The sequence below is a fragment of the Amia ocellicauda genome, chromosome 9 (genome assembly GCF_036373705.1).
Source record: "Amia ocellicauda isolate fAmiCal2 chromosome 9, fAmiCal2.hap1, whole genome shotgun sequence".
Lineage (NCBI taxonomy): Eukaryota > Metazoa > Chordata > Actinopteri > Amiiformes > Amiidae > Amia > Amia ocellicauda.
The window spans coordinates 13,176,229-13,202,161 of NC_089858.1; the positions used below are offsets into that span (position 1 = coordinate 13,176,229).

Genomic DNA, 25,933 nt, shown 5'->3' on the forward strand with positions numbered 1-25,933 from the left:
TGTAGTGATTACCATATTAATCTACGTTCATTACCACTGTATATTGTAGTGATGACGATAGTAAGCTATGATAATTCAACTCCCATTATATTTACAACAATAAAAGGATGTTAAAGATCCTGCAAGAGAACAGCGATCTGTTGTCATCCAGACTAATAAGACCGATATAAGTTGATTAGATGTTCAATGTCGCCACCTACTGTATCTGAAACCGCTTTACTTCCAACATCGTTGTGCTGCTGCGCGATGTATGTAGATGCAGTACACTGCATGCATTTCACTAACCCACAAACATCCCCATTTCTTCTTCATTATTATTAATTCATTAATGAGATTCTGAATGTCCCTACCTACCATCTAGCGAAAACTGGAACAAGCTTGGAAGATAATAATACACACACATACTCAATGTTCAAGAACATGTCCTCCCTAAACACACATGTTCAAATATAATGTTAAAAACATGTCCTCCCTAAACACACATGTTCAAATATAATGTTAAAAACATGTCCTCCCTAAACACACATGTTCAAATATAATGATAAAAACATGTCCTCCCTAAACACACATGTTCAAATATAATGTTAAAAACATGTCCTCCCTAAACACACATGTTCAAATATAATGTTAAAAACATGTCCTCCCTAAACACACATGTTCAAATATAATGTTAAAAACATGTCCTCCCTAAACACACATGTTCAAATATAATGATAAAAACATGTCCTCCCTAAACACACATGTTCAAATATAATGATAAAAACATGTCCTCCCTAAACACACATGTTCAAATATAATGATAAAAACATGTCCTCCCTAAACACACATGTTCAAATATAATGTTAAAAACATGTCCTCCCTAAACACACATGTTCAAATATAATGTTAAAAACATGTCCTCCCTAAACACACATGTTCAAATATAATGTTAAAAACATGTCCTCCCTAAACACACATGTTCAAATATAATGTTAAAAACATGTCCTCCCTAAACACACATGTTCAAATATAATGATAAAAACATGTCCTCCCTAAACACACATGTTCAAATATAATGATAAAAACATGTCCTCCCTAAACACACATGTTCAAATATAATGTTAAAAACATGTCCTCCCTAAACACACATGTTCAAATATAATGATAAAAACATGTCCTCCCTAAACACACATGTTCAAATATAATGATAAAAACATGTCCTCCCTAAACACACATGTTCAAATATAATGTTAAAAACATGTCCTCCCTAAACACACATGTTCAAATATAATGTTAAAAACATGTCCTCCCTAAACACAGATGTTCAAATATAATGTTAAAAACATGTCCTCCCTAAACACACATGTTCAAATATAATGATAAAAACATGTCCTCCCTAAACACACATGTTCAAATATAATGATAAAAACATGTCCTCCCTAAACACACATGTTCAAATATAATGTTAAAAACATGTCCTCCCTAAACACACATTCAAACAGCGCGGCACCAGACCATCAACCCGCCTATTTCACAGGGAAACTTCCGTCTTAGCCGAAGCGGTGCATTGTGGGATTGTAAAGCGTTCAAGTGGCGCTTTTTCTCTATGTATATAAACTAAGGAAAACCGGATTAATTTCATATTCTAAAATTGATTGTATTAGAGACACCCTTCCTGAACATATTCGCGTTATTATTTCAACGAACGTGTTTTCGCACGGCCTTACAACAACGTTTTGTTGCCGAAGTACTGTCGCTAATTGCCGCCTCGTGAATATTCATGATTTAAACACGTGACGCCAGGACGGCGGTCACATGACCGAGTTCCGCGGCAGTCATGTGACTGAACTTTACAGCAGCCCTTTCAAAAGAAGGACGATGTGATGTGTGTTGTTATTTAACGGCGTTTCATTCTACAAAGCAAGACTGTACTGTAATTACATATATACATTTTCTCCACGCACTTTCAAATTATGACCGGCACACAGGCTGTCCTGTTCGTACTATTTATATTGCGTCTTAACCGAGAAACCAATGGGTTTCTCTCCATTTCGCCAGATAAAATAAAGAGGTTGTCGGATTATTTTCTGGTCCGGTCGCCCGAGGTGTTCAATCGGGTGAATCAGCCCGACTTGAGCTCGACCAGGGCCCTGTCTTCCCAGGTAAGATGCTCTGTCTGTATGTTTTTAAATATAGATCTAAGATGCACATAACACCCTGTCATGCTTAGAGTTAGTGGGAAAACAAACCTCATTGTAGACTGTATGATGGTATAATAGATAGGTTGAATATTGTACACACAAATACGTATTTTAAATAACCTGTGTGTTGGCAGGCGCAGGGTGCAGTGCCCCCCGGTGGGGTAGGAGGCTCCGGCTACAGGGTGTCTGAGACCCAGTTTCAAGAGAAATACTTCCAGCAAGTGCTCGACCACTTCAACTTCAACAGCTACGGAGATGGCACTTTCAAACAACGGTACTTAATAACAGGTAAGACCCACCCCGGACCTGCCAGGGTAAATTCATGGATACTTACTTTATCTGTGCGGGTCTCAGTGGTCCAGGAGATGAACTAGATCACCAATGTACAAAAGTAGTGTGAATTAGTTTTTCTCCACATTCAGTTATAGTATTCTGTATTAATAGTTAAACAGTATGATAGGAAATATTTAGTGTATGTACTAGCAATGTGCTTGGAGAAACTGATCCCCCATACTGAACACAATAAACTCTATTGGAAGTCGTCCCTGCACCCCTCTGCTCTACACTTTGTCAAGGACAGATTAACCTTTTGTGCTCTATTTCCTTGTTGTGTTTTATAGATCAGTACTGGGACAGAGGCCAGGGACCCATCTTTTTTTACACCGGCAATGAAGGAGACATCTGGGCATTTGCCCTGAACTCGGGATTTATCACTGAGCTGGCAGCACAGGAGCACGCGCTGGTGATTTTCGCTGAGCATGTAAGAAAATGACTGACCTCACTGCAGAAGACAAGAATGACGATGAGTCGTCTTTAACAGGCCTGACTGTGTGACTCAGGAGAGGAAGTACAAAAATAATCACAAGATTTAGCAATTTGTTCAAGGCTGCTGCATTAGTAGGGTTTTATGTTCGAAGTGTAAGTATAATATATATATTTAGCAGTTCCCAAAAGTTATTCTTAAACTACTCTAATTTGTTATTGTATTCATGTTTACAACATTGGTTCATTGAGACGCTTATGAAGTAGTAATTTAAACATCAAAGATTATAGCTGCAGTGCAGGTTGACGTGAGCTCAGGAGGTTCCCACAATGCACGTGGAGTACAAGCACAGAGCCAGAGAGTATAAGGTGTACTATACAAGCTCTGGCCCATTAAATTCGAAGTTGAAATGCAGACCTCCACACAGTCTTGGCAGATGCACACGCTTTGGCTGTAACTGTATCCCCACTTAACACTTTGCTGTTTTGCTTGACTGAAATAGTTTGAGAATCCGAGTCTCTGGACACGCAAGCGGGCTCTGAGTTGTCAGGAAACCCTGTGCTTATCTGTCTTCTCCTGCAGAGGTATTATGGCAAATCGCTTCCATTTGGCGATGCATCCTTCAAGGTCCCCGAGATCGGGCTGCTGACTGTCGAGCAGGCTCTGGCAGATTACGCCGTCCTGATCACGGAGCTGAAGAAGCAGCTGAATGCCACAGCCAGCCCGGTCATCGTGTTTGGAGGGAGGTCAGTGCGCTTCAGCAAGCGGGTCTTTCATACGGCCACTGTAACTGAAGACTGTTGTGGGTTTACATCAAAATAGTGCAGGACAGTGTCATTTGCTTAAGGCTAGTTTAACCAGCGATCTATGGTCCTATATGTGTCTAAAGATAATTTTGATCTTGATTAATGAGGCCAGTAACTGGTCTCCTTATGTAATGTAGCTGTCTAGGACCTGGTCTGGAGACCCTTCTTTGGCCATTATATATGGAGCAGCTTAAGAGTCCTGGTGCTTGACTTCAGACCTTTCTTTCTCTGTCTCTCAGCTATGGAGGGATGCTGAGTGTGTATATGCGGCTCCGGTACCCCAATATAGTGACCGGTGCCTTGGCTGCCAGCGCCCCGGTTGTCTCCACCGCTGGGCTGGGAGATCCCAGGCAGTTCTTCAGAGACGTGACCCTGGTGAGTCTGCTGTAGCCCACGTCTCAGATGAGGAAGGGAAAGGGGGACGAGCGGAAAATTGGGGAAAATTAATTGATCACACAAAACGCAATGGGTCACTTCTCCTGGAGTTCACGAAATGGGGAGGGAGGGAGGCAGGAAGAGTGGGCTGAGGGATGACAAGAAACTTGCATGTCACAATAATACAACAAACTAACCAAGCAAAGAAACCTGTTAATAAGTGTGTGGAATCATAACACTCTGTGGTTTTGTGCAGGATTTTGAGCGTTACAACCCTGCCTGCAAAGATGCTGTGAAGAGCGCATTCCGCCAGCTGGAGAATCTGGCAAAGCTACAAGGTGCGGGGCGGGGGGCGGGGGGACCTTGGTCCTGGTCCTGGTCCTGGTCCTGGAGAGCACTGACTGTAAATCAGCTTGACTTGTTAACAAATCCTACCTATCGATCTGTTTCTCAGTCTAAGATAAGAATATAATGTTATCGTTATTTTGTGGCATACTTATATAAACGTGTATAAAATTGTAAATATTATACTATAATACTATTAAATATTGCCCTCTTGTAAACATTATGAATACAAATGAAGTGAATACATAGATTAGAATGAAATGATGATGATTATTATCATCATCATAATCATCAAGCTGCTATTTTTGACTACAGATTATGGGAGAATCCAAGCGGAATTCTCCCTGTGCGCGACCCCGTCCTCCTGGAGGGACGTTCACCAGCTCTACGGGTTCCTGCGAAATGGCTTCACTTTGATGGCCATGCTGGACTACCCCTACAGCACTCACTTCATGGGCAACCTGCCAGCCAATCCTGTGAAGGTACCCGGCACCGCGGCTCTGCTTGGCGTCCTGTGCGCGGACCCTGCTGCAACACTGCCAATACCGGCGACCGGTCTAATCCAGTCAGTGACTCTGCAGCATCCATACAGGACAGTTGATGTTTCAGCTCATGCTGCATTACATAAAAGCCCTGGCTGTCTGGCTACACTCTCATGTGCTGCTGTACTGGCCACTATCTTAGTCCTAGTGATACATGATCTGAAGAATTAGACTCACACTTCAAGTAAAATAATGGTAATAACTCGCACGTTTTATTCAAATTCGTTCCTTTAGGTTGCCTGTGACACGATTCTGAATGGGACAGACATGCTGAGGGCGCTGCGCGACACTGTGGGTGAGTTGGCTTGCTAAAGGAGGGAAGTATAACGGCCTCCCAACACCCTGGTGAACAGAAATGCTAATGCCTACAGAATTCAGACTGGGTCCCATTCCCCACAGAGGCACTGGTTCCAGTACATCATGCGTTTTATCTGTAAATATATATTATTTATTTCTTACCAGACGCCCTTGTCCATATATCATGTGCAGTACTGCTGTTCTCTGTAATTGTGAGGAGGGTTTGTCTAATTTATTATCATTATTATAATTGTATTTATTTTTTTAGGTTTGTCTATTTTTCACAGCATATAAGGCAACAAGTGACGTTACTGGTTACAGAGGAGATGAGGCCATTAGGGCATATCATCCTAGATCTATATCATTTGTTTTAGCAGCCAATTATTTCTCAGAGACGCACTAGAAACTCTGATTCATCCCTGGGACCTGACCTGCACACCACACTGTCCTCAGTCCAGCACAAACAGGTTGAGGGAGGACGTCCTGGGGGAAGAGGGGGAGCTGGGGCTCTCTTGTGGCTCCAGCCCATTCAGGACATCCTGCGACACAGTGAGCGCACAGGAGGCGTGGTCCACCAGTGGTAGGGGCAGACTGGCCGCCCGCCCCCACGTCCTGCCCTCGGAGTTGTAGATGGACACGCCGTCTGTCTTGCTCAGGCAGCGCAGGGAGCCTCCACCGACGATGTATAGCCGGGAGCCCAGGGCGCTCAGGCTGAGCTGGCAGCACTGTGGCGCGGACACCTTCATCGTGCTCCACTGATCAGCCCCAGGGCTGTAGCTCTCCATCTCGTTCACGTGCACCCACTGCTGCGCCTGGACACGGGACAGAGACATGGTCAACCCTTTGGACATGTGGTTAGCCTTTATGCCTGATCAAGTACACCGTGACCAAGAGGATTGTAACATAATCAGTGTGAACTGTACAGCTACGGCAAAGGCTTTGAGCGGGGACTGGGGTGTCCTGAGCCTGGACAGTTCAGGACTGTTGTGTACCGTGTTTAAAGTCCGCCCTCCGATGCAGAAGATTGTGTCATTGGCTGTTGCCATGGCGTGATCACAGCGGGAGAAGGCCATTGGTCGGCTCTGGACCCAGCGGTGGAGGCGGGGCAGGTAGCTGTACAGTATGTTGAGCGTCTTCCCCTCAGAGAAACCCCCTGAGCCGGAGACAAGAGGAGAGACGCTGTCAGGACTGGTGAGAGAGAGCAAGAGTTAAAAGCGTCTGTTTTGCTCACACTGTGTATAGGGAGGGCAGGGAGGCTGGGGGGGTCTGCTCTGCAGTGTCTCTATACAGCACCATATACAGGTACCACGTAGTGGGTCTGTGTTCGTGCTTTTGCCAGCTGTACAGAGTATTGCCTTGTGTGTTTGTAGACCATGCACAGTTTTGTTTTGGTTTTTCACACACTAATCTATGCATTTGGCCTTTGTTTCAAACAATCACCTGCGTGCTGTGTGTGTAGGGAGTGCACCGAGGCCCTCTACGTGCTCTTTGCACTGTATAACATCACGCATTGCGTCTGTGTGCATCTACTATATAGGGTCTGCTTTGAGTAGTACAGCAGAGTTGTGTGGTTCTGCGTTGTACTGTCTGCAAACCAGCACATGCATTGCACAACCTGCGTGTGTGTGACTGCGTGCGTCAGTGTGTCTGTTTGCCTGCGATGTAGAGGATGCCCTTGTGTGTGGCCCCTGCGTGGTCTGCCACAGGCAAAGGGTAGGGGGCGCTGTACTCCCAGCGGTTCTCTGTGGGCCGGTACTCCTCCACAGTGTCCGTCAGCTTCCCCAGTAGAGTCCCGCCTGCCACGGCGACCAGCTGGCCCCCAAGCACGTCCGCATGGAAACGGGTCCTCTTCTCCAACATTCCGGCCACCTGCAGCCAGGACCCGTCCCTGGGGTCGTACCTGAACACCTGCATGGTCAGGAAGTGGAAGACCAGTCGGTCAGTAGGCTGGGTATTTCCTCTGGGTGTTAACTGCCCTTCTTGTTCAATTACATTATAATGCAGGGCAATGCAGTACAATTGCAATACAATGCAATATTTGCTCTTACAGTAGCAGCCAAGATTCCAGGTTCATTGACTGAGTGCAGACAATGGGGCGGCTGAACCGATGTCTGCAACTCCATCCAAATGTGTACCAGGACTACACGAGTCGCAAAGTAGATAAAACGCATGGCACTCCTGAGCTTAACAACTAGAAAAAACACAAGGGATCGCTAAAATAGATTTATAAATATAAGTTCTGATGAATTTCATTTTGATTTATATTCATAGATGCATACATGGACATATTGTTTACAGGCCGTACGTCTACCATTAGCTGTAAGATAAGGAAGGCACTTCGTGATTCATGTTTAGAATTTCAAGGTTTTGTTTTGCTCTGTCTCCTCTGCGTTTCCGGTTATCGTTACCAACACAAGCAGCACTTGCACATGCTGAGGAGATACGAGGTCTGTTGGTTTAGAGACGGTCAATAAGTTGGTCATTCTGTGGAGCCAATTTTAAATGATTGTTACATAAGCTGGTTGCTACCACCATAAGGGACTGATGATAGGCTACTTGCCTGGTTACACACGTCCCCAAGAATACACCTATAGGTATAACCAGCCTGCAGACTGCATGAAACAAGAAAAACAAATAAAACAAAACCATCCAATCCAAGTGCCTCTTGATTGCAGAAATGTGATTTCTCTGCTGGTGTATTTAAACCCTCTCTTTTGTATATTTTAAACCATACAACTCTGTGGCTTCATCTATTTTCTTCAATACAAACCACCCCTGAGCAGGAGCCAGGAATGAGCAACAGGCTGAAACCTAGGAACCTTTAACTGCTGGACCATTAAACAATTATTCAGATATAACTAACTAACCAAGACTTTGATCCCAGGGGTCAGTTACCAAAGAAACAACCCCCAAAAAATCTTTACACTTAACCAGCATATTGACTTGACTGTGAAGTTACTTTGTGCAACATCGCTTAAACGCCAAGAACACTGATGGAAGGAACTAGCCCTAAGCACCTGCCCCTCAGACTCTCACACTAGTATCCACGCTGAGGGGGCCTGCAAGCAGCTCAGCTCCTGTTCCTGCAAAAGCTCACCTCATTGGTCGGCTGGTTCCCTGCCGGGTCGAACCTGTGCTGGCCTCCCAGGATGAACAGGAAGCTGCCCAGGACGGCGGCGCAGTGGTTGTAGACAGGGTTGCGCAGCTCCCCCAGTCTCCTCCAGTCGGCACACTCGTGGTCTGCTACCCACATCTCCTGGCTCACCCGGTTACCATCTGTCCTGCCCCCCAGCACCAGCAGGCTGTTCTGGCCACAGCGCACCTGCGTGCTGGGGCTTTGCAGGGCAGGCTGGGCATAAGGCTGGGAGTGGTACGCCAGCGCCTCCTGCAGCAGCCGGAAGCAGCGCGAGTCTGTCCTGACCAGCGGGCTCGCCTGCACCTCCCGCTGCAGGTCAGCCGCGGGGATGAGGGGGAAGCGGATGTGTGCCAGCAGCTCTCCGGCGCTCGCTGCCCGGCTGTGGTCGTGCAGCAGCCAGCGCTCCACACAACGGAACAGCTCCAGCTCGCCGCCACCGCCGCCCCTGACCTCCCCCTGCTCCAGGATCTCCTGCAGGGTCTCCACGTCCAGGCGGAGCAGCAGCTCGCGGTCCTGTGGCAGCGTGCGGTGGCAGCTCTGCACGTACAGCCCCAGTGCTTTCCTGCGCAGCTCCTCGGGCCCGGACCTGCGAGCGATGGCCAGCACTGCCAGGCAGGTCTCGGGTGCCAGGCTCTCGTCCAGGAAGCGGAGGCACAGCTTGACGGCGTCGCGCACCAGCAGCACTTGGGCGGCCTTCAGTGTCTCCTCCAGCCAGGCCAGGCCCAGCTCCAGCCTCCCTGTGTAGATGAAGTCCAGCACCCGCCGCAGACCCCCAGAGCTCACTTCCTTCAGCTGCACTACCGCAGGCCCCGGGGGTGTCACAAGGGTCGGAGGGGTCACACCAGCCCCCTTGAACAGGACCCGGCAGTAGCTGCTCACGGAGGCCAGGATGACCCTGTGCGCTGGGAACTCCTCTCCCTCCGCCCGCAGCGTGACGTCGCACAGCACCCCCTGCTGCCTCAGGCCGCTCACTCCCTCCAGCAGCCGTGGGCAGTGCGTGTCACACTGCAGGGTCCTCCCTGCCTCGCTGCTTGGTGCCCTGGGTTCCATCCTCATGCCCTGTACTACAACGTTAATTAAATAAAAAATCAAATTGAGGTGTTAGTTTTCCCCTCCTTCCTAGATCAGGCTTTTTTTTTTTTGTTCTCAAAGCTGTGCTGATCTATTTAGATGGCATAACAGATACTTTGAACAAAAAAACCCTAAACAAATAATGATGATGGTTAAAAAACAAAACCCACACCTCCTGGCCTTTTCCCTGCAGCTCAGCAGTCTTCTGCTCTCTGGCCGTCTGCCTCGCTCTGTGTGTCTGCAGTCGTCCTGACACCTGTTGAAGCGCACCGAGAATACTCCCCTGCCTGCTGTCAGGGTCCTTATCAGTGTGCTTTACTACCATCAACAAAAGCCTGTTTCTCTGCTCTCCCTGTGACCACAAGAATGTTCATTGAGCACAACCCACCCCAAAGTCTTATCCTGGTTTAAAATTTCATCTGCGGCATGTCTGGACATGCACTGTTTACCTAATGGCAGCCGTAAATGTGCTTTACTCACATGTTCCTTTCTTAAAGGTCCCTGTCTTCTGGTAAATGGCTTTTGAAACATTTCCAAAAAGGGGGGTGAGAAGGGGGTTGCTTGAGGCTGAGCTCTGCAGCTAGAGGAGCTTTTTTTTGTGTTTTATATTTTGCTGACCACCTACCACCAGACTATATAGGCTATTATAAAGTGCAGAAACTAATTATGCAGGAGGCTAAGGGGGTGTGGATGATGTAACGTATCCCCCAAGCCTGAGAATTTCCATGCATTTCGTGTGTGTCTCCATGTGTCTTTTTTTTGTTCTTAATTTTCAGGAATCGTGTACAATTCCACAGGTGAGCTGGCCTGCTATGACCTCTACACTCTGTACATAGAGTGTGCCGACCCCACAGGCTGTGGCCTCGGCTCCGACAGTCTCGCGTGGGATTACCAGGCAAGTTCTGAGCAGCAGGAGAGCAAACACCTTAACTCTTCACACCTCTGGGGCTGGCATTCACAGTGATCACAGTTTGGCAGGGTCAGGGGGGCAGTAAACAACACCCCCTCCAGTGCTCTTGGTTTCATTCTCTTTGCTGTTTAATTTTAGGCGTGTACAGAAGTTGAGCTCTGCTACGAGAGCAACAATGTGACGGACATGTTCCCAGTGATGCCATTCACGGAGCAGGACCGGGAGGCGTACTGCAGGAAGAAGTGGGGTGTGTCTCCCCGGCCCGGCTGGCTGCGCACCCAGTACTGGGCGGATGGTGAGCGCTCGTCTTTCGCCCTCCAGCCCTGTGCCACCTTGAGACTTTGGTAGTCTGTTTTTGTTGTTCTCATGCTTGTGCTTGGTTTACAGCCCTCTCTACTGCCAGCAATATAATCTTCTCTAATGGGGACCTGGACCCTTGGGCCAACGGAGGGGTGAGTGCGGTGTTTGTTAATTTGATCCCAGATTATTATTATTTTTCTTCACGGCCCAGAACAACAGGAAGCAGGCAGCCCATTCCAATGGGAGTGTTTGTTACAGCATCCTCGCCATGAAAGTTCAGCTTCTTATTGATTAAAGACCAGCTCAGCTTCACATCATGAGCAAGAGGTTTATACAGAGGCACACATTAGACTTGAGTGATGAAGTCTTTACTGCTTATGCAATCTATTCCCCTTTGGTTGCTGTATGTACAAGGCATGAATGCAAACCATGGGTCATATGATGCTGATTTTGTTAATTTACTTTATCCCAACTTAGATAAGGAATTCTCTGAGCCCCTCCCTGATCGCCATCAACATCACAGACGGGGCTCATCACCTGGACTTAAGGTAAAGTGACTGTAAAGCAAACTGAAAGGGGTTTGTTACACCAGCCGGAGGATTGTTGTCTCCAGGAAACGCAGCAGTTCTGTTGCTGTGGAGATGCATTCCAGTGACAGGAAGCTCGGTTTGAATATTCCAGTGTGGAAGTCAGAGATCCTCCACTCTGCAGTAGTAAGCCTTCACTGGGCTTCTGTGTCCTGAGTCCAGACTGTACTGGGAGCCTGGCTCAATAGTTGTTTTTTTGGGTGTTATTTTCAGAGGCTCCAATGTAGCAGATCCTGCGTCTGTGAGAAACGTGCGGAAGAGAGAGGCTGAGATCATCGCTCAGTGGATTAAAGCAGGAAGTTAAAGCTTTCTTAAATAACTTGTGGATGAAAAATATGGCTTGTGTCTGGAATCACACTTTGGGGAGAAAAAAAAAAAAAGTTAAATGAATCACTGACAATTTAGATTCTAAATAAATACATATGCTGTTTGATAAAATGATAAACACCAAATAAAGTGACTTATTTCAAAATTTTATTATTGACCAAATTACATTAACAAAAGTCAACATTTCTCAATGTTTTCGGCAATTCTGTACAGGGTTTATTGTAAAGCGCACTGAGCTCCTGCAGGTGCTGGCGTTTCACACCATGGCGATGAGCCAGACGAAGTCTGCAGTACTCGCACTTACACATGGAAACATTGAAGAGATTATAAAGATCAGTTCTCTTTGGCATCACTTCAATATTCTCCACATTAAAACAGACCACACTTTTTAAAGAGCAGTTTTCTGGTTGTAGGTTTTGAAGTCTTAAACTTAAAAGTGTTTTTAATGAAATTCACCATCTCAGGCCTCTTTGGTTTTGAAACCTTAGTTGTTGTTTTTTTTATTTGCCAAATTTCAAACTTGAAAGAGCAGAAAACGCATCAAGGATGGCCCTGGCCTGTCCGACAGACCCGGCTTAAATGCGAATATCCCACATTAGTAATTACAACCAAAGAGGTTTAAACTCTCGTCTGCATGACTAAAGGGCTATGTACAAATCAGACCGTTCTGCTCCCGGCTGCAGACGTCCAGACTTGGAGAGAAGACGTTTTAAAGAGGCTGTAGTGATTATATAATATAAAAGAATATCCACGAGAAGAATGTAGACATTAAGAAAATGCCACAGACCCAAACAAGCATGAAAATCACTACTGCAATATAAACCAGTCTGTTTTAGGAAAAATACAGAATTATGGTATTTCACAACACAGAAGTTCAGCGTGGAGAGGAAGGCACATCGATCAGTCGTAACATTGGAGAAACAAACGCAGCGGACAGTAGTGCAGCTACCGCTTCTGACCTGTAATGATGCAGACTCGTTAACATTTGAATTTAACGAGAATACTCAAGTCATTCAGTGAAGTCCAAGGTCACGTAATTTTTTTTTCAAACTGAACTTCAGTCTCATGGCTTTTCCCGGTGACTAAGCATTGCCGTTTGTCAAATGAAGATCATTCATCAGGACCTCATGCAAACCTCCTGAGGAAAAATCTTGAAAAATCATTGTTTTGTAGAGCGACAACCAATAAAGCCCAGTGTTGCTGAGAAGCGTCTCTATCTCAGAACATAGATTTGAAGTGAAATTCCCTCATGGTTCCTTGTATTTTCTGAACTCCACTATCGCAAATGTCATGTTACAATAATGAAAGAAAAGTCTGATTATTATTCAGTCAATTGTACTACTATACTATGGAGAAAATAAAAGTCCCAGCAGAATCTGAAGATCAGCATAGTAACATCATCATTAACATCCTCAAGATTTCATAGGACGCAGTTCATCACTGGCACATTTTCTCTCAGGCTGGGATGGGAGTGTGTGCCGTTTTTGTCTACACGTTTTGGTTTCTACCGCATAAAGCAGGCCTAACACGTACATGAAGGAGATATACAGATATCATTTGTAAAGGTTTGAAATGATCACATTTAAAAAGAGAAGAAAAATTGTTTTGTTTGTACAAAAAGCTGAACAAAGCAATAAAGCCTTCCTTCTGCCATGATAAAACCCTTTGTTGTGTTTAGCATTTGTTGAATTAGGCTGCTACAGTCTTAAAATCTGTTCACAGAAGTAAGAAGCCAGTTCAGTAAAACGGGGTCCTATGGTACAAAGACTGTAGAACAGCATCCTGCTGCCCTACGACTAGGACTACACAAAATGCACGAATTATGGAGGAAATTACTGAAATATGAACATTATTAGGACAAGTAAAATTATAACCAAGCTGTGCTGAATCGAAATTAAAATCCACATTTAGTTAAAAAGTAACAGGCAACGCTATACATAACCCGTATGACTATTTTTAAGCAACGGTTTGTTCAGCAGAACTATAACTGTTCATGTGTGGACCTCAAATATCTTTAGTGCATCAAAATAAAAACTAGTCCATTAAAATGTTTAAATCTCTCAAAGTGATATGCACATCTCACATGATTAACAAAGCAATTGGAAATATTTACAGGACTGACGGCTGCCAGGCGCGGTCAGACTGCACAGACGGGAGCCTTTGTGCTGTGACACTCGGCACACACGCACCGCCTGACCGCACACAGCACACCAGGCGTTGCATTCCTGTCTGTTATATGGCAGAGTATCCTATAAGGAACCACATAGTGATCAACAGTCATCTCACTGGTATCTTCTGTAATGCAAAACAAAACCCTCTCTCTTGCAGAAACCCTGCACGGCTGACCGAGAAGGGCAGCGAGCATCTTCTTGCTATCATTATAAATTCATCCATCGATGACAAAAGTGCTTATTAGCCTCCCCTCCCCCCCGACAGATAACATTAATACAGATGCAAAACAAACAATGAATAAAGATACATTCGGAATGGGAGGCCTTTAAAACAGCGCCGCCACAGAACACGGGTAAATCGAAAGTCTGAGTGAGTCGTGGTCCTCGGGGACAAGGTGGACGCAGAAACAAGGCCTTTTGGACTGTACGCTAGAATCTACAACAGCCTGAAAAAGTCAGAAACCAAAAAAACAAATGTAGCTGACTAAACCGACTGACCCCAGAACAATATAAATAAATAAAACAATAAAAATAAAAAGATTTCACGCATGAATACGTGCTTCACAGTGTTCAAAGTCGACCAAAGTGTTCCGTGGCCAGAGAAACAGAAGCCGCAGCCGCTTGCAGCGACGGTACGGAGACGGGAGCCTCAGACGGCCCGGCCACACAACCTGACTGTTTTACACATACAAGAAACAAGAAAACAACAACAACAACCACCAAAGTCAAAGGACGATTAAAAGCAAAAACACATTCAGGTCTACTAGGTGACCTATGGAAACCAAGAATTTCTGCACTGAGTGGGTGGTGACGGGCTGAGACGAGCCGATTTCAGGTGAGTGAGTGGGGACTGCGTTTCAAGGAGAGAGAGTTCAGTGGCCCGTGCGGTCCTCTTCTCTCCCCCTCTCCATCGCTAGCGTCCGTCACATCCCCCTGGTACAGATGGAACTGAGCTACAGCCACAGGAGACTCCAGACCCTTCCTTGGACAGCCATCCACATCTTGCCTTCATGTTTCAGATCTCAAAGCTGCGTGCAGGTTTTTCATAGGTTCTTCATGCTGAAAGTCCCCCCCACCTGAGCCCCCTTTGGCCCAGAGTATTCAAACTATAATTCACCTGCTCTAGAAAGGCTGCAGCTCGGGTGAAAACACCAGGCAGTGGCATCAGGGCAGGGAGTTGGGGGGGGGCAAATCAAAACCAAGACACAATAGCACGGACAGTATTGTGTTGCGACGGATAATTGATACAGTCGAACAGATATCGGAGAGATGATTGGGGTCGACTTCTCTGGAGTTTATTAAAACGACGAGAAAAAAATATAAATTTGTGCCCTGAGATTTAAAAAAAATATTTTTGTATTGGTCTCCGCATTCTCTCCCTCTTTCTCCCTCTCCCTCTCTCGTTACGAGGAAGGCCATATGGGCAGGGGGTGTGCCTCCGTGTTGAACACATACTTGTCCAGGCTGATCAGGTCGAAGTCGTCGGAGAATAAGAGGTAAAAGTACTTCAGGGTCTCGCCCAGAAAGAAGCTCTCCATCTTGTCCCGTGGGTCGGGGCTCTCTGGGTTTCGCACGTTGCTGATCGAGGAGAATCCTCCTGTGGGGACCTGCATGGGGGTGGGGAAGAAGGGACACAGTGAGCATAACGAGACATGGACCGGAGAAAAACAGGAAATCAGGCGTATGACCATGGCGTGATAGGTCGGCTCACCCTGGTGTACTTGTTGAAGCTCTGGAAGATCTCCCAGCCCCAATCCTGGTACTTCTTGTCCCGGGTGAACCTGTACAGGTAGAAGAGGCTCTCCACAGTCTCCGGGCGCAGGAGGTTGTGTCTGTCTGCGGGCTGTGGAGGGAGAGAGAAAGAGAGAGAGAGAGAGAGGGATGTGAGAAGGGAGAAAGAGTGGAGCCGTTTTTTTAATAATCCATCATGGTGGCTTGACATGGTGACTTCTTTGATAGTAGCTGTGGCCTAATGTTGCTGTTGCCATGATGCGCCACGCCCGTAGGTCATCCGTGTCCCGTGCATCGACCCAAGCTCTTCCGGCCTAAGGCCCCGGAACACCAACCTACCTTGACCTCCACATCATTCCCGTTGCGCGGCATGAGGTTGAACTGCACAATCTCGGGGCTCAGGCCAGTCTCGATCTGTGCGTACATCTGATAGCACGTCTCCACCAGCTGCTGGGCCAGCTCCATGTGCTCTGCCGGCAGCCCATTGTGCGCCCCTAGGGCCAGTGTGCCGGGCAGGAAGCAAACCAGGTGATCCTGCAGGGGACAAAGAGGGAAGGGGACCAAGAAACGCACTCATTAAAAACCAGACCAAGACTTCACAGTTCTACAATTGTTGGAAAAAGTGATTTATAAGTGTGTGTGCATGTTTTTATTTGATCCTCTGTTTAAAATCAAGGTACTGTATGGACAAACAAATTGATTTTCTTTTAATCCAATTCCATCCAATCCGAGTCAAGGCTGAACACTTTGCTCCCACAAACATTGTGCAAGAGTGCTTTAGGCCCCTTGCTGCCAAGAGCCTTATCAGATCGCTGCATGTCACACATTCCTCCGTGTGAAAGGTAGCCATGGCAAAAACTGCCAACACAGGGGTCGGGTTTGCAAACAAACCACTCAAACCATTGATCGTAAAGCCCCCCTCCAACACTTGTCATGAAAACAGCCGAAGGTTCAGAGGCAGCGGACGAGGAGCCGTCAGCTGGGTCTGCCCTCTTCAGCACAGCTGGAAAACCTGCCATGGCAACACCGATGCTGTAGCAAGCGCGCACACACACACACACACACACACACACACACACACACACACACACACACACACACACACACACACACACACACACACACACCGGCGCTATTTGTGATGGGAGATCGCAAGAGAGGGGGTCTGATTCGCAGCTCGTGCACAGAAAGAGAGCAGCACACACACTCCCTTTGTCACGTTACACTACAGCCAGGCCCACTGGATAAGGGCATCATCACGGTCATAACAATACCACCACCGCTGCTGCTACTAAAGAGACTCACCATCTTGGGGCTGAAGTGGTTGTGGGACAGCTCCCCCACGAAGGTCAGCTTCCTTGGCTCGGACTTTCTCAGCAGGTTCTTCTTCACCCCCTCAACCGCCTGCAGGTAGTCCTCCAGCAACCTGACCGAGGAGGAAAAGGAAGAAAATACATCAATACATGCTGAAATGGTGTACATATATATTTAAACACATGCCTCATTATTATTATTATTATTATTATTCATACACAAGCATTTCTGCACTGTCTCTAGAGAAGCCCCTTGAGCGATTGCTCGGGCCTCACAGAAGTGCACTGCTGTGAACAGTTTGTTAATAATCCACAAAGTGATCAACCTTGATGCTGCTCTCTGCTCTCAGCCCCCGCACTGCCCAGCTCCCCCCTCGCGCTGGAGAGTAATTAGCTCTCAAACGGAGCAGAAAGGTGAACAACACAGAGGAGTTTTTTTTTTTTGCTAGGCCAGAGTGCTGTACGATACGAATGAGCTGCTACTTCAACAGAACGAGAGGCAGGCGCGGTACTCTACTCCTCAGGGAAACAAGCAAGAAAGACAAATACGCAGCGTGACAGAACACAAGGGAAGGGAAGGGGAGAGAAGAGACTTTTCTTGTGGTTACATTTGATCTCCTTCTAGCCCCATCAAAAGAGGCCTCTGAATGCATTTAATTGTGTCTTCCACTCCTGCCTCTGCATCTTAATAGCCCCCCCACAGGACTTTCTACAACAACAGTGCCAGGCTCTCTGTGGGATTACAGATTAGTCTCCGAGAGCCAAGCAGCAGGCTGCCTGACTGTGTTAGAAAAAGAAACTATTGACTTCAGAAAATGGAGGCATAAAGATATTCCTTGAATACAGACCAAAAAAAATGGTATTGAATTAGATTGAGTTTCAACAATAATAATTCTGCACTGCGGTGGACTGGGCCTCTGTTCCGAAGACAGACAATGACAGCAAAACCAGCGAGATCTCACTCAGTCTCTTTCTTGCCTCCCTGGATCCACTGCTTGAGCAGGTACTCGTAGTAGCTGTCGGCACGGGCGCCCAGCGTGTACACCCCCAAGTGGGTGAACTGCCCGCTGTTGGTGTTGATGAACATGGGCACCAGGCCGTCATGCTTGCCCTCCAACTTGTGCACGTGCTTCATCACGCTGTCCACCGCTTTCTGCATGGGAAGAGAGAAACAAGATGTTTACAGGGACGGCTTGGAAAGCCACAGCTCATTCCAGAACTCCGGGAGGATCCTGCAGGTGCTCCATTACACAGCTCTCTGTCCGTCAGTGTTTTTTAATTTCTGTGTGGGCATGTATTGCATTATTTTGAAGACACAAACAGTAGAATCATCCCTCTGAATGCAGAGCGCCCCTGCGCCACTCACCTGGTACCGGTCATCCTGCGTGAGGCGGGACAGCTCCCGGAACTCCAGTTGGATGCTCGTGACCTCGGCGACAGTGCTGTCGGAGGTCCAGCGTGGGGGGTGGGCGGAGCCGCGGCCGATGTTGACGTCAGAGTACGGGATTTTGGACGGCGTGTTGAAGGCCGGCATCAGCCTGGCTCCGATGTCTTTCTGTGGGTCGACGGAGAGAGAAGAGATGCATGAAGGGCTGGCCTGGAAACTGCCTTCCAGCCGAATCACAGGCCCACTCCAGAGAGAGAGAGCAGGGGAAAAAAGCTGGAAGTGCTGTGACCGCCCCCCCCAGCCCACACATCTGCCCTCACCGCTTTGTCTAGGAACAGGCTGTCCTGGGTCAGGTGGTAGGTGCTGAGCAGGCCCCCCAGGATGCGGATGGTGCTCTCAAACAGATTAACGTCCACGTTCTTGGTGAAGGACAGCTCTGTCGACACCCACTGCTTGGCTTCTTTGAACTCTGTGAAAGAGCAAAGACACAGAGGAGCATCAGCGGTGCATCGCGGAGAGTGGACATGTGCAAGAAGTAACAGAAGAAAAAGAAAGGGGCGGCCCTTTTCACATGAACCAACAATTTAAAAGATTTTGGTTTTGTGAGTCAAGGGCGGGTTGCCATGTTTTTTTTTTAAAAGGAAGAGAAATTAAATTGTATATACACTACCGGACAAAGGTTTTAGAACACCCCGCATTTACGCAGTTTAATGTCTCAATGTACTCTGAAATTAAAGCATAGAACAAATAAACAACGGGAGAAAAAATAAAAATAAAATTACCTGCAGAATGGTTTTGTTTAACAAAATTTAACCCCTTAAGCTGACAAACCCCCCTGGTACCCTGGGCACCAAATCCATGTGCTTCTCTTTAATCCCATGTGTACTCCTCACTGTTGTGTTGTTTGCCAAGTGTTTGGTATCCCATGAAAGCCTGATGTGAAATATCTGGTTTTTATACGCCCCCCCCCTCCTGAATTCTGAAATGGGGGGGGATACTTGGTCTGAGTAGGAATACAAAATCTCAGAAAATATTGACAATTATGACATATTTTGGAACCAGACAGTCTACTGATCAAAACAAGACCATCCACGTTTTGGTTGAAGCAACACACACTCGTAGAGAGATCAAAATGTCAAGATGGCAAACTGTTTACAGTTATTAATACACAACGATTTTACGTAATTGGATCTGAACTTCTCTGTTTGATAGAACGTTAAATAATATATGCTGGATTAATCGGTAGGATGTTCTGAACAAAACTGGCCTATTTGCAAAGAAATCCGATTGAAATGGAGTGATCTGTGACCGTCTGAATGAGACGCCTGCCCCCGCCGGAGCACACTGCACGTTTACCCCCCAAGGTTCTGAATGACGGCGGGCGACACTGAAACTTTAAATCGGATGTGTTTGAGATGAAACGCGCTGGTAGCCAAGAGAATAAGCTTTCAAATTATGTGTGCATTGTAGGAATACTGTGTCACTTCTAAGCACTAGAGCTGCGTGTAACACTGCCAAATAATGCTTAAGAGGGTGTAGTAACAGTATGTAACTCTGAAATGTACATTATTTTTCAGTTTTTGGTAACTGAAACTTCTTTTTTTAACCTCTGGTAGTTTACCGCTTATCTTTGTGCCATTTCAGGTTATTCACTGGATTTGAACTGCTTAAATTAAAAAAAAAAAACTGGAAAAATGGGGGTGTTCAAAAACTTTTGACCAGTAGTGTATATTTTTTGGTACTTCATGCCAGCACACTCATCCACAGTGTGGCTGCTTAACTGAACTCTAAACACCACTGCAAACACACTCAGCGCCACCCTACCTTCCTTCAGGCCCAGGATCCACATAGTGTCCAGCGCATCGATGAGCGTCAGGCCCAATCCGAACCACTCGCCATAGGACTTGGAGATGGGCTTCAGCTCGTCATGGCCCCAGGCAAACTCCTTGTAGCCTTTCCAGGCGTGTCTGAAGGCCTCCACTACAGCCTCCTGCCTCTCGCTCACTCCCCCTGCCAAATACCAGCAACCCATTTCACCGTCACTGCCGTTTCAGACACTGCTGCACAGTATATGCAGAGAGTGAGTGAGAGTGTGCGTGAGTGAGAGAGTGAGTGCCTACCTGGTGCAGGTGGCACTTGCACACCTCGGTCTAAGGACAAGGGGGCCTCGTTCTCCTTGGCAGAGGGCTGAGGCTCCGTGGCCTGGTCAGCCTCGATCATCGCCCCGTGCCAGCTGGGGGGAGGGGTTAGGGCAAATCAGGATCAGACACACTGAACATGAACTTAATTTATGCTGATGTACAGAGACAGAGCAGCCTTGACCCAAAAGATAAACTGGTGTGGGAATACAAACGTCACACGATGCTCAGGCAAAAAACAACAAAAAAGGCCCAAGGCTAAATGGAACAGGTGCAAACACTCCAGCACCGCATAACCTGGCCTTGTGCATCCAGCAAGCTCAGTTCAAACACAAGTCAGAAGACACTGCAGCCTTCAAACAGTGAAGCCTGCCACCCCGATCTTAGTCAAAGACTGAAAATAGGAGTCACCTATTCTCCCCCCCAGCCCCACCCTGCCAGTCATGGGCGTCTTGAGCAAGCTATCTGAGACCAGAGTCTGTGTGTGCGCTCTTTCGCTCTCTCTCACCTGACCAGCGGCTTCTCTCCCTCTTCCTCCTCTGCTCCGCCCTTGAGCGCCGGACCCTCCCTCTCCTTCACTTCCGACTCGGAGATGTTCCCTCTCTTCTGGACGCGGTGCTGTAAGCCAGGCGGGCCGCGCTTGTTGGGGAAAGGCTTTCTCTGCTTCTGAAAAGAAGGGTGTCCTGTACTGTAAAACCTGCGCCAGAGAATACCCCTTCCCTCACAGATCTGCTAACCCCAAGTGAGTAAGTTAGGTCCCTTTCACACGAGTCCACCGACCCGGTCATGACCCACTTTTTAACAACGCCAGGATCAGATTGTCCCAGGTCAAGGGTCAGACAGACCAGCCAGCCGACACTGACCCGGGGAGAGTGAGATGAAAGGCACTGCGCTCTGTGTCCTTCCTGCAGTGACCGCAGCTCTGACCCACTTATCGACACTGCGGAGCGGGAGTTCGTAGGGTGGTGACCTGGGGAGGGAGGGGTGGCCCGGGGGGGATGCTAGTGTCAGAGGGGCTTTTAGGAGGTTCTGGTAAAACCTGGGGCACCAAGGCACCAGGGTGACGGGACTGACCAGGTGCGATGGCTCCGGCAGCACCAATGCCATCTTGCTGTCCAGGTCAGGGATGATGCCCGGGACCACCGGCCGAGGGTCAAGGGGGTCCACCACATTTCGGGCCTGCACCTCGGACGCAGACGCCAGGCCTGTACAGACACACGGGACACACACACCTTCAGACCCGGGATTTTCAGCGGCCGACTGGCACACCCTGTTGCTCCGGATATATGTGCTCTGTATAGACCAGGTTCTCTGAATTTGCAGATCTGCGTGCAGCCCTGGTTCCACAAAGAGCTGCAACAGTTGTGTTGTGCCGACTGTGTTCGGCTTGTGCAAGTTAGCAAGTATTCCAGCTCCCTGCCCTACCATATGCTACCTCTACTCTACTGTCTGCCATATGAAATTACCAGTAATCTCTGTAGGCCAGTGGCTCTGAAGGGCCACAATAAACAAGGTCTTATTTGTACAGCCTGCTCCTCCTTAGAAAACCAATGGCAATGAAAGGAAAAAAGTAAAATAATCTGTCAGTGTTAAAAAATCATCAGATACATTAAGAGTCGATGTCGGGAATCAGTATTATGATGATTATTATTGAGCTCAATTTGTGGTCTCTGCAAACTACACTGCAAAGTCCTCCTTGACAGCAACACTGCGCCGCCCGGAGCCTCTCACCTCCCCAGCGCTCTGCCAGGCTCGGGTAGGTTGCGATCCCACAGACCACCAGCACCGCGAGCAGGAAGAGAATCAGACTGCGCTGCAACCGGGACAGCTGCTTCCATTTCTTTGGGCATAAGAGGAGAGAGAGAGAGTGTGAAAAACAGAGAAAGAGTGTGAGAGGGAGAGAGAATGTTACAGCTTACAGTCAGATGCTCTTATTTTATCAGAATCTAATACAGATATTTCTGGTATTACAGATATTAGAATAAGGCCACGTTAAATTCCACCTTAAAAACAAAAGTGCTCTCATTCACAGCTCCCCCACTCTCGTTCACTATGACCTCTCCATGTCAACAATCTGCCCATATACATATATATATATTGGTCATTCAAGCAATTGGCAGATGTTATTCGGGTTGAAAAAACACAAAAAGGAAAAAGTGGGATATAAACACTCCAGTTTCTCAAAGAAAAGATTAAGCTAATTCTCAGAGGAGCTCCAGCTTTGCTAGAGTGCTGTAATCAGTCTGGCTGGGCTGACACGGCACTGCAGTTAATGAACGCTTGGCATGATTGCATCATGTGGTGAGATCTGCATCACTGCCACACTGCATTAGTACAATCTCCCCTCTAGTGCATGTCCAGAAACGGCAGGTAAGAACCAATTCAAACAGTTCCCACTCTGTAGTGGTTGGTGGGCAACCATGGCACTACCGGTTCCACTGCATCTTTCGGCTCACTAGTTGGAGCACCATCCGACAAAAGACGGACCGGAACCGGGCTGCCTGGGCAGCGGTTCCCTGGGTAACAGACAGCACCTAAAGGACATGGACTGACCCTCCAGCAGGACTGTCGGCGCCAGTTCTTGCTGTTGTTGTAGTTCCGGCTGTCCTGCTCAGTTAGGGTTAAAGATATGAAGTCCTTTCTCATCGGGGGGTACATCTCTTCTGGCGAACTGGGAGGTCATAGACACTGCACTGCGAGAGAGAGAGGGTGGGGGAGAAAGAGACGTATGTTCAGTTTCATTGACCTTACATTGGGTTTTAATTCCCTTGAGCGGAGAGAACAGATTAGTTGAACAGGTTTCGGGATCAAAACCCAACCTGGGCCTAATCCTGTTTCCGCACTGTGAAAACAATAACAGGTTTAAAATTACATTTCACAAGGCGAAGTGTAACACGAACACCAGCACAACACACCCACACCAGCTCCTCCAGCACCCAAGGCAATGCCCAGAAGGGAATATTTTTTATTTTTTTGTAACCAGTTTAAGATCACACAATGTTTTTGTGTTGCTAAATGAAAAATAACTTTTAAAACTCGATAATAAAAGCACAGGACACTGCACTCAAGAATGTTGTTTTAGGAGTTTTATTATACCTACGAGTTACAGAGCACTCAAGTATCAGTGTTATCAGCACTGTAGCTCTGCAGCAGCTGTACACAGGGTAGGCCTATGAGTTTATTTATTGTTAAAACATTTGCAAACATTAACATATTTAAATACTGAACCCTTTGGGATGTTAAGGCTATTTCCGTGTAAATGCAACTGGATAAGGAAACACATATACTAAAACAGGTCAGCCCATACAGGTCCACAGTCAAAAGGCTGTGATCCTTCACCTGGAGCCCATAAAAACTAAACACGCAGCTGAGTGACGACATTACTGAATTCTGACGTCATCCCACAAAATACCGTCTGGGGTTTGGGGGAAAGAAAAAGAAAAGTTTCAGTAGGTCAATTTTAAAATGATTTGTATTCATTCATTCATTCATTCATTAAACCAGGAAGGCATCCATTTGGGGACTGAAGTCAACTTTTTATAATGTACGCTGTAAAATGTGAACGGGTGGTCAGGCTATACAGTAAGAAATACCCATACGATGGATAAGGATAAATAAACATAGCCATATTAAACGTAACGGGTCTTTTTAAACAAAGTATTCTGCGATTTGGTTTACTGCTAATTTACAGATAATCGCTAATCAATCAAACGTGCTATCATTGCTAATACAGAACATATACATTAATAACATCGACGTGTCACTAAGCCTGAAACAAATCTCTTCGTTATTTGTCCTAATATTTTTAATATCGTAGCTTGACCGCTGAACCGAAATCGTATTACCCGCTATATTGTGTGTGTGTCGTGACATATAGGATTATGAAGTATTCAAAAGGAAGAAGCCATTTACTTACCTTCGCGACTCCTCTCCTTCCCCCGCTTGCAGGGAGCTACACCGCGGCTCCACCCTTCAACCCAGACCGAGGCATCACACGGGGCCTACCTTCAAAACAACCAGTTACACATACAGGTTAGTGAGGAAATAGCAACTGTACGGAGAAAAACGTCAGCAATTTACAGAAGTCAAGCGAAGGAAAAAACAAATACACTTGGACTGAGACAGAAACTGATCACAACAACAACAACATTATTTACCGACAGTTTCCGTGGTGGTGGGGTCCATATATTGTCACTGGACTGTTCCAGATTACAGTCTCCACACTGGGGGATATGACAGTGTCTAGACCACTTATTTAAACATAATATATGTATACAGTACAATTACACATGCATCTGTACCATATCAGCAGCAGCATCCATTCACCAGAGCAGTAATTGCGCCCTGACCATCACGGCACAGCATCAACCAGCTCTCACTTTTCTGCCCCCTCCTCCTACAGCGAGCTAAACCGTCACATGACCACAACACCAGATTTACAATGCTAGATCTGAAGGAAACGCGCTTGCAAATGCATCCCCAATCTGGCCAGCTGTGGTCTACATAGGATTTGCACGCACTTGGTATTTTTATTTCATTTGAACAATGTTTACCCGGTTCGTTTCCTCCTGCGCCGTGCAGCAGCCCACTTCACTGGGATGTGTCTATGGGCAAGATCAACAGCGCGGACTGTCCCAGTGCGCCCAGTCTCGGCACTGGCTGTGTCCCAGTGAGCTATGAGGCGCCGTTAGGGACATTAGCGCTGAAAACGCTTGCCCTGTCAGTGCACCCAGTCTCAGCATCAGCGCCGCGTCATCACTGTGCGCTTAACCCTTGCAACACCGCTCACAAAGGCTGGTACACCCAGAAGAGTAGGGTAGTGTAAAATACAGCACATTACAGTAATGCTCGAATACATGTGCGCACGAATACTGTTCTCTAATATTAATATCCACAGAGGTCATCAAATATTGATAAAGTATATATATCATATCTATGTAATGATCTGGGACTGTAATGTGTCCATGTAATTTAGTGTGTCAGTGCCTTGGGAGGTGAGGCAGATCCTTTGGGGATCTGATTTATTGAGTGGGGAATTATTGTAGCTGCCGGGGCTGAAGATTAGCTCAGCGGGGTCACCATGATTGGGGGGATATATATAGATCTTTTAGCAGCTAGGATATTAAAAGAGACCCGTCGAACAATTGTTCGGTTTAAGACTGATAGCCTGCATCAAATGGTCTAGGCTTACTTTACAATGTTAGATACCATTCCCCACCACTAGGGTGCAGTGAGATGGAGGGATCAGTAGGTGTAGAGGAGGGAAAAGAGATCAGATTTGGAAAGGTTGAGCTGCAGACGATGCGAGTGTGTACAGGAAGAAATGGCAGACAGACAGGAAGAGATGCAACAGCAGATGAGAGGGTCAGAAGAGGGAAAAGACAGGAAGATCTGAGCATCATCTGCATAGAAGTGGTAGGAGAACCCATGGGAGGTGATGAGGGGGCCCAGAGCCTTGAGGCACTCCTGAGCAGAGAGGTTGTGGTGCGGACTAAGATCTATACTGCAAGAGCAAAGACAGAATCGTCCTGAACCACAAACACACACACACACA

General features: G+C 47.0%; 3 protein-coding genes across 7 annotated transcripts; 1 reads left to right on the forward strand and 2 right to left on the reverse strand.

Annotated features, from left to right (window-relative positions):
• The first annotated feature begins 1,811 nt into the window (after positions 1 to 1,811).
• On the forward strand, positions 1,812 to 11,698 carry dpp7 (dipeptidyl-peptidase 7). The gene is made up of 13 exons (XM_066713239.1): positions 1,812 to 2,141; positions 2,315 to 2,468; positions 2,801 to 2,940; positions 3,526 to 3,689; positions 3,989 to 4,124; positions 4,381 to 4,462; positions 4,785 to 4,951; positions 5,246 to 5,306; positions 10,292 to 10,410; positions 10,564 to 10,720; positions 10,813 to 10,877; positions 11,203 to 11,273; positions 11,526 to 11,698. Exons 1-13 carry the CDS (start codon positions 1,953 to 1,955, stop codon positions 11,614 to 11,616), a joined length of 1,596 nt encoding a protein of 531 aa, XP_066569336.1. The 5' UTR covers positions 1,812 to 1,952; the 3' UTR covers positions 11,617 to 11,698.
• LOC136758671 (kelch-like protein 9) lies at positions 5,303 to 9,825 on the reverse strand. 2 transcript variants are annotated; one of them, XM_066713237.1, is made up of 5 exons: positions 9,688 to 9,825; positions 8,406 to 9,508; positions 6,964 to 7,216; positions 6,301 to 6,461; positions 5,303 to 6,120 (listed from the first exon to the last, which is right to left on the reverse strand). In XM_066713237.1, the coding sequence occupies exons 2-5, from the start codon at positions 9,498 to 9,500 to the stop codon at positions 5,758 to 5,760; spliced, it is 1,872 nt and encodes a 623-aa protein (XP_066569334.1). In that variant the 5' UTR covers positions 9,501 to 9,508; positions 9,688 to 9,825; the 3' UTR covers positions 5,303 to 5,757. The 2 variants fall into 2 exon arrangements, with proteins under 2 accessions (XP_066569334.1, XP_066569333.1); XM_066713236.1 differs by lacking the exon at positions 9,688 to 9,825 and having other exon boundaries at positions 8,406 to 9,605.
• Positions 11,699 to 11,769: 71 nt separating the features above from the next.
• On the reverse strand, positions 11,770 to 25,103 carry man1b1b (mannosidase, alpha, class 1B, member 1b). 4 transcript variants are annotated; one of them, XM_066713233.1, is made up of 15 exons: positions 24,933 to 25,103; positions 24,296 to 24,384; positions 22,933 to 23,072; positions 22,111 to 22,219; positions 21,454 to 21,584; positions 20,888 to 21,045; positions 20,362 to 20,474; positions 20,066 to 20,251; positions 18,562 to 18,710; positions 18,221 to 18,409; positions 17,817 to 18,007; positions 16,847 to 16,967; positions 15,881 to 16,075; positions 15,522 to 15,653; positions 11,770 to 15,417 (listed from the first exon to the last, which is right to left on the reverse strand). In XM_066713233.1, exons 3-15 carry the CDS (start codon positions 23,035 to 23,037, stop codon positions 15,214 to 15,216), a joined length of 1,983 nt encoding a protein of 660 aa, XP_066569330.1. In that variant the 5' UTR covers positions 23,038 to 23,072; positions 24,296 to 24,384; positions 24,933 to 25,103; the 3' UTR covers positions 11,770 to 15,213. The 4 variants fall into 4 exon arrangements, with proteins under 4 accessions (XP_066569330.1, XP_066569332.1, XP_066569329.1 ...); XM_066713235.1 differs by lacking the exon at positions 24,933 to 25,103 and adding an exon at positions 24,681 to 24,780 and having other exon boundaries at positions 20,888 to 21,042; XM_066713232.1 differs by lacking the exon at positions 24,933 to 25,103 and adding an exon at positions 24,681 to 24,780.
• Between the last annotated feature and the right edge of the window lie 830 nt (positions 25,104 to 25,933).